This window comes from Porites lutea, chromosome 4, assembly GCF_958299795.1.
Source record: "Porites lutea chromosome 4, jaPorLute2.1, whole genome shotgun sequence".
Lineage (NCBI taxonomy): Eukaryota > Metazoa > Cnidaria > Anthozoa > Scleractinia > Poritidae > Porites > Porites lutea.
The window spans coordinates 40,107,962-40,123,065 of NC_133204.1; the positions used below are offsets into that span (position 1 = coordinate 40,107,962).

At 38.7% G+C, this 15,104-nt stretch overlaps 1 protein-coding gene across 1 annotated transcript; it reads left to right on the plus strand.

The window, feature by feature from the left end:
• The first annotated feature begins 376 nt into the window (after positions 1-376).
• LOC140933565 (guanine nucleotide-binding protein G(q) subunit alpha-like) lies at positions 377-14,170 on the plus strand. The gene is made up of 7 exons (XM_073383170.1): positions 377-680; positions 1,257-1,441; positions 1,627-1,781; positions 2,420-2,548; positions 3,176-3,305; positions 6,364-6,517; positions 10,175-14,170. Exons 1-7 carry the CDS (start codon positions 563-565, stop codon positions 10,363-10,365), a joined length of 1,062 nt encoding a protein of 353 aa, XP_073239271.1. The 5' UTR covers positions 377-562; the 3' UTR covers positions 10,366-14,170.
• Positions 14,171-15,104: the final 934 nt, after the last annotated feature.

Sequence of the window (15,104 nt, forward strand, 5' to 3'; positions counted from 1 at the left end):
GGATAAATATGTCTGTATATAAGTTGTCAAGTGGTTGTTTATACATCACCCTTTATAAGATCATTTCTCCCTGACTGTGGATTCTTTCTGTCATTTTAGACAAAGAAAGGATTTCAAAGAATAAATCCTTCATCATTTCGTCCCTTTATAGTCAATTCCGCTTCGCCAACGCTACAAAATCTTAACTCTCCTTTCCAACACAAAATGGCGGAAGAAAACAGCTTCAATTATCGCCAGGCGTTCCTAGGGGGCGGAAAAAACTGCATTTCTTGTCTGGGGCGAGGACAATTTGCATCCAAATATGGAGGTCATAGCCTTATATGGGTGGGCTGCTCTTGTGGGCTTGTGGAGGCTTTTCAATGATTTCTGGGAAAAAGCTATCGAAGCTCGCCTACGCCCTACACAAGTGAGCTGGATCATCACTTTGGAAGAATAAATTCGGTGGTAACAGTGAACTCGTAGCTCCATTGGGGGCTCGAGGAGCGAAAAGGACAACTGTCGTTGCTTTTGACGCCATCGCTGGTTTTGGTTGTGGCGATCGGGGGCAATTTGTTCTTTCAAGATGACGTGCTGCTTGAGCGAAGAACAGAGGGAGATCAGACGAATCAACGCAGAGATCGAAAAACAGCTCAGACAGGACAAGAAAAATCAAAGGAGAGAACTAAAATTGCTTTTACTCGGTGAGCATGGCTTATGTTGTATTCGAACGCATTCATATTTGATCGAATGTAAAGGAAGAACCGCGCTAGCTGTTGCTCAAAACTGGTCGCATGGAGATGCTCGCTCGACAAAACACAGATAAAAACATAAATATAAAACATATACATTTATATAGAAATATATATACATATATATGCTTTATACACTCATGTAGATGTAGATTTGTTTAAATCAAGCGAGGAACGCTCGGTTTTCTGACTTTGCGAGATCGGTGAATGTGTGTTTGACCGCTCTGGCAAGGTTCGATTGTTCCAGACCTTCTCGACTCCATGTTGTTAGCGCTCTATCATGTTTGGTATAAATACCCAAATTTAATCCTCACTGCCCCTAAATAAATTAAAACTTTCTTGTAACCTGCATATTGAATAAATAAGTTAAAAGGGCTTTATTGTCGACCAGCAAAATTCAAGTTGTAGTCTCAGCATGGAAATGTCGAACCTTGGAGCGAATGTTGTTTCTGTACACATTTCGTTAGCAAGTGCGGGATGTTTCCAAGCGAGATTCTATAATTAATGTGGGATGTACTCTTTTTACAGGAACTGGAGAATCAGGCAAAAGTACGTTTATAAAACAGATGAGAATTATACACGGCCAAGGCTACAATGAAGAAGACAAGCGAAGCTACATCCCTTTGGTTTACCAGAACATAATAACAGCGATGCACTCCCTTACGACAGCAATGGAATCTTTGAATATCCCTTACAAGGATCCAAGTAATAAGGTCTGAATAGACTTCTCGAATACTTTATGACCTTGTTTTTAACTTACGTTATTTTATTCCTCAATTGGTTGAAAATCTGCCCGCTCTTGAAGGCTCTAAGGCTTAGTTGAATTTCATTTTTTTTGTGTGCGAATTTTGTGTTGATGTTCCTTAAAATTTGACGTTTATTTTCCATTTTTTTTTAGGAGAACGCCAAGTACATTAGAGAAATAGATCCTAAAAATGTAACGACCTTCGAAAATTCATATTACGAAGCTACTAAATCACTTTGGTGTGACCAAGGCATGCAAGAATGTTACGACAGAAGAAGAGAGTACCAACTCAGCGATTCTGCTAAATAGTAAGATTATCATAATGTTCGTTTCCTTTCCCATACGTTTTTCTTATTGAAATATTTTGTTTCAACTGACGGATTTGCTGGAACATCCGTCTCTCGAAAATAGCCTTCTGTATTTGTGCTCACAACTTGGGGAGTTAGTTACCAAATATTCACGCCACATTCGTTTTTCTCTCATCCCATCTGGAATATCCTCATTGAATGCTTTTGTTTCCGAAAGTTATTGCTAGTAGTCAAATTTATTTCTTTTTATCTTCCTTCAGCCTTGATTTTAAAACATGTATCACCAGTCATTTTAGAATTAGTAATATTTTGTTCGCGAGCTATGATACCCTCGCGCGGCAAGATGGCTTGTCAATTTCTGCTTGAAATTTTGTTCGGATAATGAGCAGCAGCTTTTGAAAATGCAATTTGTTTCAGTTGGCCTCTTCTAACCCCATCTCTAAACCACCCAAGGAAGAAGTTCAGCTTCGATTATTTATGCCTTGGAGATGATAAAAGTTTAGGTCGCGAATCATTTTTGCGAACTATCAACAGTTGAGAATTTTCTCTCGCGCTTATTGGAGTCAACTTCTGTTCTTTTACATTATCGTAGCTTAACTTGTATATTCTTACAGAGCTTGCCTTTCTCGATCTTTTAGCTACCTCACGGATTTAGATCGAATAGCCAAGCCCGACTATCTCCCTACAGAACAGGATGTTCTTCGAGCAAGAGCCCCTACCTCGGGGATCATCGAGTATCCGTTCGATCTCGAAACGATAATTTTTAGGTAAGGTTTATTTTCTTTTCCACCATTTATACTGTTATTTGATCTCTAAGCAACGGCAACAGCAATCTTTTAGATTCTTGTTGGAGCTGATAAAGGGTCATATGGAATTAAATTTATTGCATGTTATGAGGGCTCTATTTTGCCCTTCAAATATGTCTTAAATGAGCAGGAAATTTCTCCCACACAGGATGTCAATGTAGTTTGCTTGCTTTTCTATGCATCTCATGGCTATGAATCTGCATAAATGTTGAATGGCAAAGTTTGTTTGCCATGAATATTTTGAACTGATCAGTTATCCTTGTATATTTTCCCATCTTTAACCCACTGGTCCATGGATGAATATGTTAACATGTTACAAAGTACCTCATCATTTCCCAAGTAACCCTTGACATTTTAAAGTTCTTTTTATCTTGTGATGAAAGACTGAAGTAATAGCTTGGATCTCTTTTGTAATCTTTTGACCTGTTTTAATATTAATAAAGTTCCTTTCCTTAAAAGTGATCTCCACATGTATTTTGGAAATTTGAGCTCTCCTGCTCCCCCAATCTTTACTCTTAGAATCACATTCAGCTGAAAGAAATTGAAAATGAAATTTGCAAGTATATAACTATGTTAAATGCTTTGCAGAATGGTTGATGTAGGAGGGCAAAGATCAGAAAGGAGAAAATGGATTCACTGCTTCGAAAATGTGACGTCGATTATGTTCCTTGTTGCGCTCAGTGAATATGACCAGGTTCTCGTTGAATCTGCCAATGAGGTAAGCATTTACTTTGCCATTTTATGGTGCTATGCACTCGACTATCCTCACTAGGGTAATATCAACAACTGTCTTATAAGGTTGAGGGTGTAAAGGATACGCCTGTGCTTTGTTTAATGTTTTGCTGATACAGCTGAATTATAAAATGAATGAGGAAATGTGCTAGTTGTGTTGCCTGCAAACAAGAATAAATAGAATGGTGTAGGGTTATCAATTTTACTGCATTGATAGTCTGCCTTTACGGTAGTATTTTTGGCATTGTCAGAGTGAGCTTTTATTAACCAGCTGATAGTGTGAAATTGAGTCTGAGAAAAATGCTATTACGTTTTTCAAAGTCGCCTTTTGGTGACCTAGATTGTTATTAAATGGTCACCAGTATAAAGTATTTGTGGCTGGAATATTCAGACAAACAGACAAATTAGGACACAGTGTGCAGGACTAGGACTTGTGCAACTGCATGCTGGCTATTTTTCTTCACGCCCCTTCCATTTCTAGTTAAAGAGTTAAAGGGAGTAGGATTTTTCAGGGCTTGAAATTAAAAAAATTCCAACTGGAGAAATAGTGGCCAGATGCAAATTTTTTTTGGTCGCCAGTTTGTACAATGTAAATGACGCAGCTCATAGTGTGGCACGATCCGTCAGATTTGATTGTTTGAGAATATCACGGACAGAAGTCAGTATAAATTTGGAGGTAAACTGGCTTTGTTTATGCAATGTGGCACATTTTTTTCACGAAAGCAAAGCAAGATAAGGTGAAAACTTAGTTTTTACTTTAAATCTAAATCATAGAGAAATCTGGTCGCCAAAGTGGTGACTAAACCAGAATTTTTATTCACCAAGGAGCAAATGGTAGTCACATTGGTGACCATATCAGTTGCAATCTCGAGCCCTGTTTTTGCATGCCAATTACTCTAATTTGCATTCAGTCCAACCACCCCTCATTAGCAACCAGCCCTTTTTAATCACTAGTCTACATGGTGGGTGTTTAAAAGGAAAGGGGGAGTGGATTCCAGTTGTGCGAGAGGTGTGAAAGGTGCGCAAGGGGGAGGGTAGGGAACACCTGTCTTCTTCATTTTTCACGTTTACCAGAGACTTGTAAAAATCATGATTGGTCAGAGTTCTAAACATGTCAATCACAGCCTTAGTACCTTAATATGATTGGCTGAAATCAACGTCATTCAGTAGTCATAAGATATGGTGAGTGAAGTGGGAAGAGATTTCAAGTTTGTCTTACCGCAATTTGTTGTGAGAAATAGAAACTGGAGGTACTGAGGACATTAAGTTCAGCTTGAAAGGAGAGTAGAAGGAAGCAGTTAAACAACTGTATGAAACAAAAGACCAGTTGGCAGATGAGTTTTACCCACTTGTTGTTTTAACGGCTAAAAGAAAAGGAAATCATGCTGCCTGTGTACTAGTTATCTGCTGTTTGACCAGCATTAACAACCACCAGATTGTTGACAACGAAGCGATCTAATCCTCAGTGATTTTCAGGTTTAGGACTTATTCTTGCTGGTAATAAAACCTGTGGGAACTTCCTTTTATTCCAGCTCTCTGTCAGATCCTGGAAGTTCTGCTCTTCGACACTTGCAGCGTTCTTTTGTATGCTCCTCTGGGTCCAAGGTGTTCCAATAGGAATTCAAAGAGTTAACAAAGTGTTTTAATTTTTGTCGGACAAACATTGCATATAAGCTGTAAAAAGCCTAGTTTTCCAGCCCAATTCCTTCAGCAACAGCTTGAAAAAATCATTTCTGCATTTTCTATTGCTTAAATTTAAGCTAGTTTCACAAACTAAGCACGTGTTATTGCCTTTTTTATTCCTTCATTGGACAACCGCGGTTGGACCTTCTTCTTTTCTTTGAGTACTTGTTTTAAGAAAACGAAAGAAAAATTGTGCGAGAAATACGATTAGGGAACATGCATTGCTCCCAGATTTATTTGACAGCTAGACTTGCACACAGTTGTGTTGTATTTTGCATACATAATTAGTCAGCGGGATGGTAAAAATTGGTGTCTTTGCATGTGTTCCACTCCTTCTTTCTCCCTCTCGTGCGATCTTGTGCCCATATTTTCTCCCCCTTCCCTTCTGAATGCCTGCCACGCAGGCTAACAAAACACCAGTCATAGTGCCATAGCTGAAACCTATTGTAAATGACCACCTCTGGGTATGCGGAATATAAAAAAAAAACATTTAGAGACAACCTAGAATTACAGATAACTTAGAAATTACATGCAGTAAATTCTCCTCCAAAAAGGAGATAAGTCAGGACCTCTTCATGAAAAAAGACATCACGTCTTATACATGTTAAGGCATGGGTCACCTCATAATTTGCATAATTTGGCCAAGTGGCAATTGAAACGGATTGTTTTGATCAGTCCTCACGAAACTTGGCAAACAGTTTTAGCTTGGTGGCCTTAACAATATGTGACCTATTCATTGTTGAAATATTAGTCATGTGACCTGCAAATGATTGTTAATGTTCAAATTTTTCAAATTAAAACGGGGGAAAGGAAATGAAAGAGCAGCAAATATTCTTAGGCAACAGTGTTTTTCCTGTGGCCTGGATATTATGAAATGGCCCTGCATGCATGCCTAAGTGCTGCAAGGATTACGAAATAAAGAAAAACAGGTCACGTGACTTATAAAAGACTTTTATAACTCTTAGTAAAAATGCTTTAATCCACCGTGCAAGGCTAATTGACAATCCAGACAGTTTCGCTGACAATTTGATGACAAGTATTTTTAGGCTGAATTTTAACAACCTTGCCCCGTTTGAGAAAACAGGTTTTGTGACGTCATGGTTTAAGGAGATGTCTTATCATATCCTTGTGGAACCCTTTTCTTGGATCCTTCTACGTCATTAAAAAGGATCTTTGCATTCTTTATGGGAGGCCTTTTTAGCATTTCAACCCATGCCATAACTTGCCTGAGGTGGTTTGATTCTTGTAAGTGACCACAAAATCTTTGCATTTGGAGTGGTCACTTGCCAGGGGGTTTTACTGTATTTCGCTTGTATGTCGTTAGGCACTAATCACTCGCTGTACTCTTGTTGTCTTTTTAGAATCGAATGGAGGAAAGCAAGGCATTATTTCGTACTATTATCACGTATCCCTGGTTTCAGAACTCTTCCATCATATTATTTTTAAACAAAAAGGATTTGTTGGAGGAGAAAATTATGTTTTCACATTTGGTGGAATATTTCCCAGAGTTTGATGGTGAGTTCTATTTATCTTTGAGCAGTAGCTTCTTAGCAGGGTGTTATTTGAACCCCTTCACCATCACGCCAGGTTGTGTAGTGAAAACAAAAAGTGTCTGTAACATTATGTGCCGGTTTTCTAGTGAAACGAAGCAACTATCTTTGTCAGGGAATTACTGGGCCCTACTTTCCATCCATGGGAAAACTAATTCATTCAAGTGAAAGCAGATGCTTTGGAAACAAAATTGTGGCCTGTTTCGAGTTCAACGATCTGAAAGATAAAGAAAGCGGTTTTTTTTGCGTCTGTGAACAACAACCAGAGGGAAAGGCAATTTTCAAAAGTAAATTTTGTCAAGAATTGGGAGAGATGAAAGAAAATATCTTCCCAAAAGTACAATTGATAACTCCTATAGCTGTAGAAGACATTTGAAGACGGCTGTTAACCATAAACAACAAAATATGCTCTTGAATACTACAGCGATGCCTTAAAGACAAATTTAAAGTTGTGCATTATGATAGTTTTGGAGAATATATTCAGTAATATAAATATCACTGTTTTGGTTCCTTTGTTTGCTGTAAGATTGTCTTTGTAATGATGTATTTTTAATAATTATTGCACGAGGTTTGCAGTACATGCAAGATTCAGTTAAAAACATTGTTCTATCCAAGCTGCTGTTGTCCAAGGCACTTTTTTTTTGGGATAGCTGCTGGCAAGAGGGTTACTACTATAAAATTATGGTTTATATGTAGAATGAAATTCCAAAATATTTGGGTAAAGGTATCAATTATTAAAACAGACATCAGATCATAACAGGTAAAACAACCCTAGGTTTATTAGTAATAAGATTGTGTTTTCCAGGGAATATCTTCAGAAGGTATGTTTTGGTTTACCAGTCAAGTTGAGCATAGTAGGTGCTCATTTTGGCTGGTGCAAGATAACAGTCTTATTAAATGGGGCTGTGTCATGGCTGTCTTGTTCATCTGCCACTAGAGAAGAAATAACCTGTAAATGACAAAATCACTGCTTCTTGTCCAACAAATATGCCCCCCCAAGCATTATATGAAAGGTGTGTTCCTTACGATGAATCCAATTGGACCTGGATCTTAAAATGGATTTTGTGTTCCCTTTTGCAAATCCAAATCCAGGTTTTTGATCTGGTGAGTCCTTTTCAAAAAGGATTCGTTGGATTTGAAATCCAAAGAATCCAAATCCAGATTAATGGATTAGTGATCTACACTGTACTCTGCTCCATTTACGATGGAGTCAGAATTAGTCAGATGATCCAGCGGTATTTCCTATTGAAGTGTGTCCTTAGCCTGGGTTACAGATGATTACTTCGAGTTGTCTTTACTCCCTCAATAACATCTGAATCGACCTGCTGTTAATGCTGTCCACTAACGTCACAACTCCTTTTTTTAATTCATGCAAAAAGTAAAACACGATTTTCAATTGGCAAACAAAGAAATGTTGTCTCGAAATGTCCACATGTTATGGCAGAATTGCTTTTCTCTTTTTGACCATAATTCATGTGTTATGTTCAAACTGTCAACTGCATGCAGTACTCTAGACGACTGAACTGGAATTCAGTAATAAAACTCGAATGCAATCACACCATGAAATAAATATACACACGGAACACTTCAAAAACACAACAATTTGCTTTAATTGAAAAAAGTTGTTAACGAAGAAGAAAGAAAAAAAAAGGAAACAAAAGCTAACAAAATCATTACTCTTGATGGTGGAAAAGGCGAGAAAGTCGAAGTAAAACTTAACTGTTAGGCCAACCCACAATTGCAATCTGTTTTAATGTTCGTCAAGTTTATCCATCTCTGCCTTCTTTTGTACATGCTTTGTTCTTTATGCCAGTTAATAATTATTTGGAGTGGTTATTACTACGTTTCACTGAATTTGGTGGCAGTTCCTACTGTTAGTTTTTTGATAATTTTGTGACACAGCTCCTTTAAGGGGAATGTGCTCTAGATAAAGTGGAACATCGCTTTGCAGACACCCGCTTAATATGGACACCTTTTTATTACAGACAGTTCTCTTTGTCCTTGGGAAAAGTCCGAAACATTTTCTCTAAATTCAACCCGCTTAATGCGGTCGCCTGTTAATGCAGACAACAGGCACCTGTATCTAATTTGCCCAATGGATAGATTCTCATAGAAAGTTAACCTCACTAATGCGGACACTTTGTTGTAATGGACTTTTCCTTCTTGAAGGTCAAAAAATCTTCAGTTGACATGTCGATGTTCCCAGCGCTATAGTACAGTGCCCGAAATTAACTTTTGGGTCTGGTCTTCCTCAGGACCAGTGGGATTAAAATTTACTGGTCCAACGACAAAACTACTGATCACTCTTATCATTTTCAAATAATTTAATAAATGAAACTGCAATTTAATAAACACAACCGTAGTATTTTTTTTTAACCCTGTACATAGCTACCAAAGCAAGTGTCTTACAGTATGAGTTCTCAGTTCTCATGTGCTTTCAAGCTGTCTGTTTGCAAATTATTCGTTCCGATCCTCAGGTTCGATGGAAGTATTGTGTGTTTTTCCTATTCAGGAATTTTGTATTCCCTAGAAAACTCTCAGAACGTTTTGTTTTCCTTTCCATGAAACCTCACTGTTTGTCTTTATCCTTCCATGCCTCCAGGAACTTGTGTTTCTTTTTTGTCGGAGCAGGCGTTTCAGATGCTGTGTTAATTTCTTTATCATCTGTTGATTGCTTTCCTTCAAAGAAGGACTACAGTGAGCCTTGCACTTGTTTCCCTTTTGACTTAATTTGGCTCACGTTTTAATTCACCAAAGGAAAATAGACACAGACCTTCGAAACGAAAAGCTGCCATCTTGTATCCTGCAGTGCATTTTGTTTCAAGTAGAACCCAGACTTTCATTTGTTTCAAGGTTTTTAAAACGTATTGGTATGATACAAAAAAAAATTACATGTATTTCTCAGATAGTAATAACTTTACTTGTCCAGAGGACTAGTGGGGAAGAAAAATACTCATTTTCAGAATTCTTTACTTGTTTTGGACGAGTGGACAAGCGTTAAGTTCGAGCACTGGATACGATGATTTTATATGCCAATTTCAGGCTGTTTTCAGCCAACGCACTAGTTATGCATAGAATGGTTTTCCTTAAGTAGTAATAAGTGAGTGTTCTTTTTTAGTGTTCCCGGGCAATTAGTCAACTGAATGATGACTTTGTGGTAGTTAGATATGTTAAGTTTGACCATGCTGATTTCCTCTTTTATTACTTTAGTATGTTGTTCTAATAAAAAGTGTTTTTTGACATTTTTGACATCAATAACATGACGCTCTTGATACGAACACTTTCTATGGCCCCTTCAGTGTCCATGTTAACAGGGTTTGACTGTATTGACCCTTAAAGTCTCAAGATCCACATGCAAATTCTCGAGACTAATCTCCATACATTTCCCATAGAACAAGTTGAGAGAATTTGTTTTAAGATCAAAGCATTCTCCCTCTGAAAATCAATTTAGAAATTCTCTTCACCATTACCCTTGATGATCTGCTGATGTTGTTGGGAGAAAATTGATGTTGGTCACTCTTGGGACCTAAAGGATTAAGCATTGGTGTGCCAAGGTGTTCAGTTTTTGTAGAGATTTTGTAATGTCAAATATCAATGTGATTTGTATGAAATTTCTTTGCAGGGCCCCAGTGTGATGCCCAGGCAGCTCGTGAGTTCATCCTTAAAATGTTTGTTGACCTGAATCCAGACTCAGATAAGATAATCTACTCTCACTTCACGTGTGCCACAGATACAGAAAATATCCGGTTTGTATTTGCGGCAGTGAAGGACACAATACTCCAGTTAAACTTAAAAGAGTATAATCTAGTTTGAATAGAGTTGGTCCGACAGAGATGTTATTATCTGTATTAAGAAACAATGGCAGGCAGGCTGTTAGAGATTCAATTAGGGGATGGAAACTGTAGAAGATTACAAAAGTGGTTGAAAGAGATTTCTTTATTTAAGATCGCTTGTCTTCAACTGATTCTAGTAACTTGCTTTTGTGTACAAAATTCCCCAAGAGCAAGAGTTTCTGTGTGCGAATATAGCTAGTATTCAAGTTATGAGACAAGTGCGGCACTGTGAATTTTTTTCCAGTATGGTTCAACACAGTTGAATGTCGTGTATTTTAAGAGTATGAAATGAAGTGACTGGAAATATTTTCCAAGTGTTAGATATAGCTAGAATATGTCATAAATGGAAAAAAATATTAGTTTTGTTTATGCAGTTTGCTCCCCGCTCCCCTGTTGTTGCGACTTTCAGCTAAAAAGTATGTATTTCCTGAAAGCGAGATCAAAATTCTCATTTACCCAGTCTTGCAAAAATTTTGTATTAATTGGCTTTAGGAAAAAAAATGTTTTGTGTTCTTTTGCTTATCTTTCATTCCTTTTGCAAAGAGATGCTTTGTAAAATGTTATTTACAGTGCTGTCTTGCGGAGATAACAGTAACAGCAGCTACTTGACTGCCTTCAATTGGCCATAAACAAAATGTATATGATATTGATAACTTATCTTTACTGCAGCTAGTGACATGTAGTTTCTTGTTATTTCTTCTGTTCTGGGTATGCTGGCTTCAGCCTGGACTGTTTGTTGTGTTGAGTGCATTATCGTTATTTTTACATTTTTGTTTTCGGCATACACTGGCACATTGTTTTCAGCAAGATGTGCTGAAATGTGTAGTGTTCACTGTAAATCATGTATAATCTATAAAAAGCTTATATTACTTAATTAGAATAGGGATTAGGATTTCTTGTATCCAAGTCCCAACACTTTCACTGTCATACTGATAGTACAGATTACTTGCACTGTGTTTCTAAGCACATCTTTAACTTTTGTTCTTACAACTTGAGAAAGCAGCTAATTGCTGGTGCCCCCCATAAAATAATGTCAACTTTTTTGCCAGTTGCTAGGGCAACTTTTGGAAGCATCAAATGCAGTTTTTTTACCCTTAGGGGCAGTGTCATCCAAAACACCTTGAAAAATTCTAAGAACCTTTTTTGTCAACTTCAAAGATAATGTAAAGCAGTGGCTAAATGTTGCTTTAAACCGCTACTCGTCATGCTTTTGCCAAGACATTGCCCCTAAAAATTCTGTATTTTGGCCTTTCAGTTGTAACTGTGTGACTCTTCCATTGCAATACCTTTGCCAGCCTTAAATGTTTGAATATGTTGCTTTAGTGTTTACTCTTAATCCTTTAAGCCCCAATATCCACATACAAATTCTCCAAACTGATCTCCATAGATTTTCTTAAGAAGTACTTGAGAGAATTTGATAAAAGATCATGGCATTTTCCCTTTGGTGATCACTTTATTAATTCTCATAACTTTGTCTCTTGACAATGTATGGATATTATTAGGAGAAAATTGTTTTTGGTCACTATTGGCACTTAAAAGGTTAATCCTTGAAGAGTCCCATAATTTCCCTGGGAAGTGAACAGCACATATTTTTGGGCATGAGAAGGGGACATATTTAGCTGTATGTCCTCTCTTTGTGAGTGGTAACTTTTTGTACACTTGCTTATTTCACTCACTCTCTCCACTACAGTACTACCCTGCAAGTAAGAAACTGTTGGGTTAAAATTGGCCAATTAGACAACTCTACACTAGAACCCATTAAATTTTGGCCTGAAAATTGAAACAGGTTTCTATTTTGGGAAACCGTGTAAAATAATGTGTTCGCTGAAAAAGGACATCAACATTTACATGACTAGTGCTTCAATTTTTCTTATCATAGTCATTTAAACATAAATACTTACTTTGTATGCATATTTTTTCCGTAAGAAATAGCCTGAATAGCACCACATTCTCTTCACTTCAATTTAATGTTTTTGTCAGAAAATAAGAACCAACCTAAATAGCCTAAATTTGTGCTCATTACTATTAATGTGAGACCCTCTGTGGGTCAATTTGAGAAAAGTAGGTTCTTACTTAGGCTCGACTTTCGCTGCTTTCTCGGTCCTCCCCGAGAAGAGAATTGGCTGATTTGGCAACAGAATGGGAATGTCATTTGACTAAACCCGACTTCCGGGGCCCTACTTGCCGCTCTGCCATTGGTCAAGCCAGTTGTCTGATTTGCGTGTGCCATCGTCAGCTGACGTTCCCACTCTGTTGCTAAATTAGCCTACTGTTCAGGGGAGGGGCGTGGGCTCATTTCCCAAACAGCAGCTGGTAATTGAACCTAGTTCTTACTCGCCGGGTAGTACGTAGGGTATGGAGGGACCACTGGAAGTCAACAGGCATTCTCTCCACACTGTTCATACATTTATGATGGTGCATTGCATCTTTTTGGTGATCATTTCTTTTATTCTCTAAACATATGAGTTTGATTAAGAAGTAATGTTGTTAGGAGAAATTATATGGTGGGGCTTGTTGGAACTTCTGCTATTGATTTTCTGTTGTGACCTCTCATGTGGCGCATAGCTACTTGTGCAGGATTTCAGTTGGCCAGGGGGTACAGGTATCACATCAAAGGTAACAGAGACATAAAGAGTTGTTAAGGGAGGCATGTGGATTAAAAATTTCATTTTTTATGTAGTTACTGCGCTAGATTAAGTCACGGAATCCTGCTTAGCCCTTTTGCTATAAACTGTTATGGAGTCGTTACCCTTCTGCTGTCACGATGGGATTTATACGACTTTATGCTGTCAGCTTGTTCCTTTGGGGAAGTATTCTAACTAGTCTCCCATGCAGACATTCTTTTTGGCTCTTCGCGCAATCTCCCCAACAAACGCGTGACGAAGCCCTAAGAACGTTTGCCTGGGAGGCCACAGTCAAGCTAGCAGCAACAGGAAGGACCCACTTCTTCATGGATAGTTTGGTGTTGGTTTTGTGTAGCTCCCTTGTAACCATAAGAGCTATTGCCTCATTGGCATGGCCCTTTCTCTATCAGTAGTAGAAAATCAGCCTTTCGCAGTCTTCGCAAATTTCTTGGCCAAAAATTTGCTTCTCTCAGGCCCATCAGAAAAATGCTGTCTTTTAGTCGGGAGAAGCTGGGTCCTTCAGTCACAGTACCTTAAACAGGATCTTAAACAGTGGCATAGTGAAAAGGATCAGTGGCGGATCCATGGGAGGGGCTCAGGGAACCCAGCCCGCCCCCCTATTTTTAGACCAAAGTGAGGCCTGAAGGGCCGAAAAAAAAAATTTTGGAGACCCCTCCCCCTCCCCTTATCTGAAGTTCTGGATCCGCCACTGAGGATGAAATGGCTTCATTAATTTCTTTACCTTCAGTATGACAGGGAAAATTTCATGTCCTTTCACCTCCTTCGTTTCCCCTCCCCTTTGTGGCTGACCACTCTTGAACTGTAGTAGAAATGGAAATAATAGATAAATTATTATTGTTATGGACCCAGAATATCTGGCAAACAATTGCAATAAATTTTTTATTCGTTCATGATTAAGTCAGCTCTATAGGTAGCCTCTCTGTTAACGTTAGCATGTGCTTTTTGTGGACCGTAACTCAGTCAGATTACTATATGTATGTAAATCCTGTACTTTTATAACTTTTCTGTTGTGATAAATGTTGTACTGGTTTTTAAGGCCCCAGTGAAGTCGCTACTCATCTAGGCTGACGGACTTTTTATTGTAAATTTTCTGCAGCAGAAAGATTAAAACATAGCAAAATGACCGAAAATGGGAAACAATTTGTTGTTGTTGATTTTGTGTGTGTTGATATTATTTCTCTCTTATCACTGCTACCCCGCTTAACGGATCGTGTTATTTCACTTAGCCTGTTACAGGCGGTTAAACAGTGCAGTGCGGCACGAAGTCAAAGAGCGGGAAAAAAGTAAGGAGTGGGAGAGGGGGTGAGGAGTTCCTTCGGCCTCACCCCTCCCCTCCCCTTGCTGTCTGTTTCTCTCGCATCTCTCTGCGCCGTCCCCACAATCTGAACACCTAGAACAGGCTATGTCTACTACAATTCGTTCGAAAACGACGGAAAACTGAAAGTGAGTTTGGCCCCAAAATAATCTTAGGGTCATTTGTGTATTAGAATGTTCGCACGAGAAGTAGAGTGAGATAGAATAGAATCGTACATATCCGAGTTAAAACGTGGCAGATCGACTAAATCATTGTTTAATAAAATGACTTTGTGTTGAAACCACCCGGAACACGAGATTTGTGACTTGACAGTTGCCGCCATTTGTTTGGCTTTAGCCTCCCAGGAAACTGACGATTTCGGAAGCGAGAGCTCTCGGACGAGAGACGAGTCTAGCGATCGTCCTCTTGCCCCTCTCTTTGTTACTCACCTTTTGTCCTTGACAAAGAGCTGGGGATTGCTTAGACCGCGCCTGCCTCTTTCCTCTGCGCCACGTGCGGCAAGCGAGAAAGTAAAATTATGCAAATCACGCGTGCTCTTGATCTACTGTGACTCAAAAGAAAAATAAAAGACTGCGCAGTCTTGGCCTTGCTTGATAGCTATCAAAATTAGGCAGATTAAGCCAAGACAACGCAGTCCCAAATGAGGACGCGAAAGCGCGCGGCTAGAACTGAACGCGACCTCCGGTAGTCAATTTGCTGCTCAGTAATAAATCTGCTTTATTGCCCTAGTCGGTTGAGGTGTTTTCCACTGTCGAGTAA

Excerpts from the sequence above, each read along its gene's own strand:
- LOC140933565 (XM_073383170.1), top strand. The coding sequence starts at position 563 with ATGACGTGCTGCTTGAGCGAAGAACAGAGGGAGATCAGACGAATCAAC. Across the intron at positions 681-1,256 it reads ACTAAAATTGCTTTTACTCG|GAACTGGAGAATCAGGCAAA; the intron begins GTGAGCATGGCT and ends CTCTTTTTACAG. Across the intron at positions 1,782-2,419 it reads CTCAGCGATTCTGCTAAATA|CTACCTCACGGATTTAGATC; the intron begins GTAAGATTATCA and ends TCGATCTTTTAG.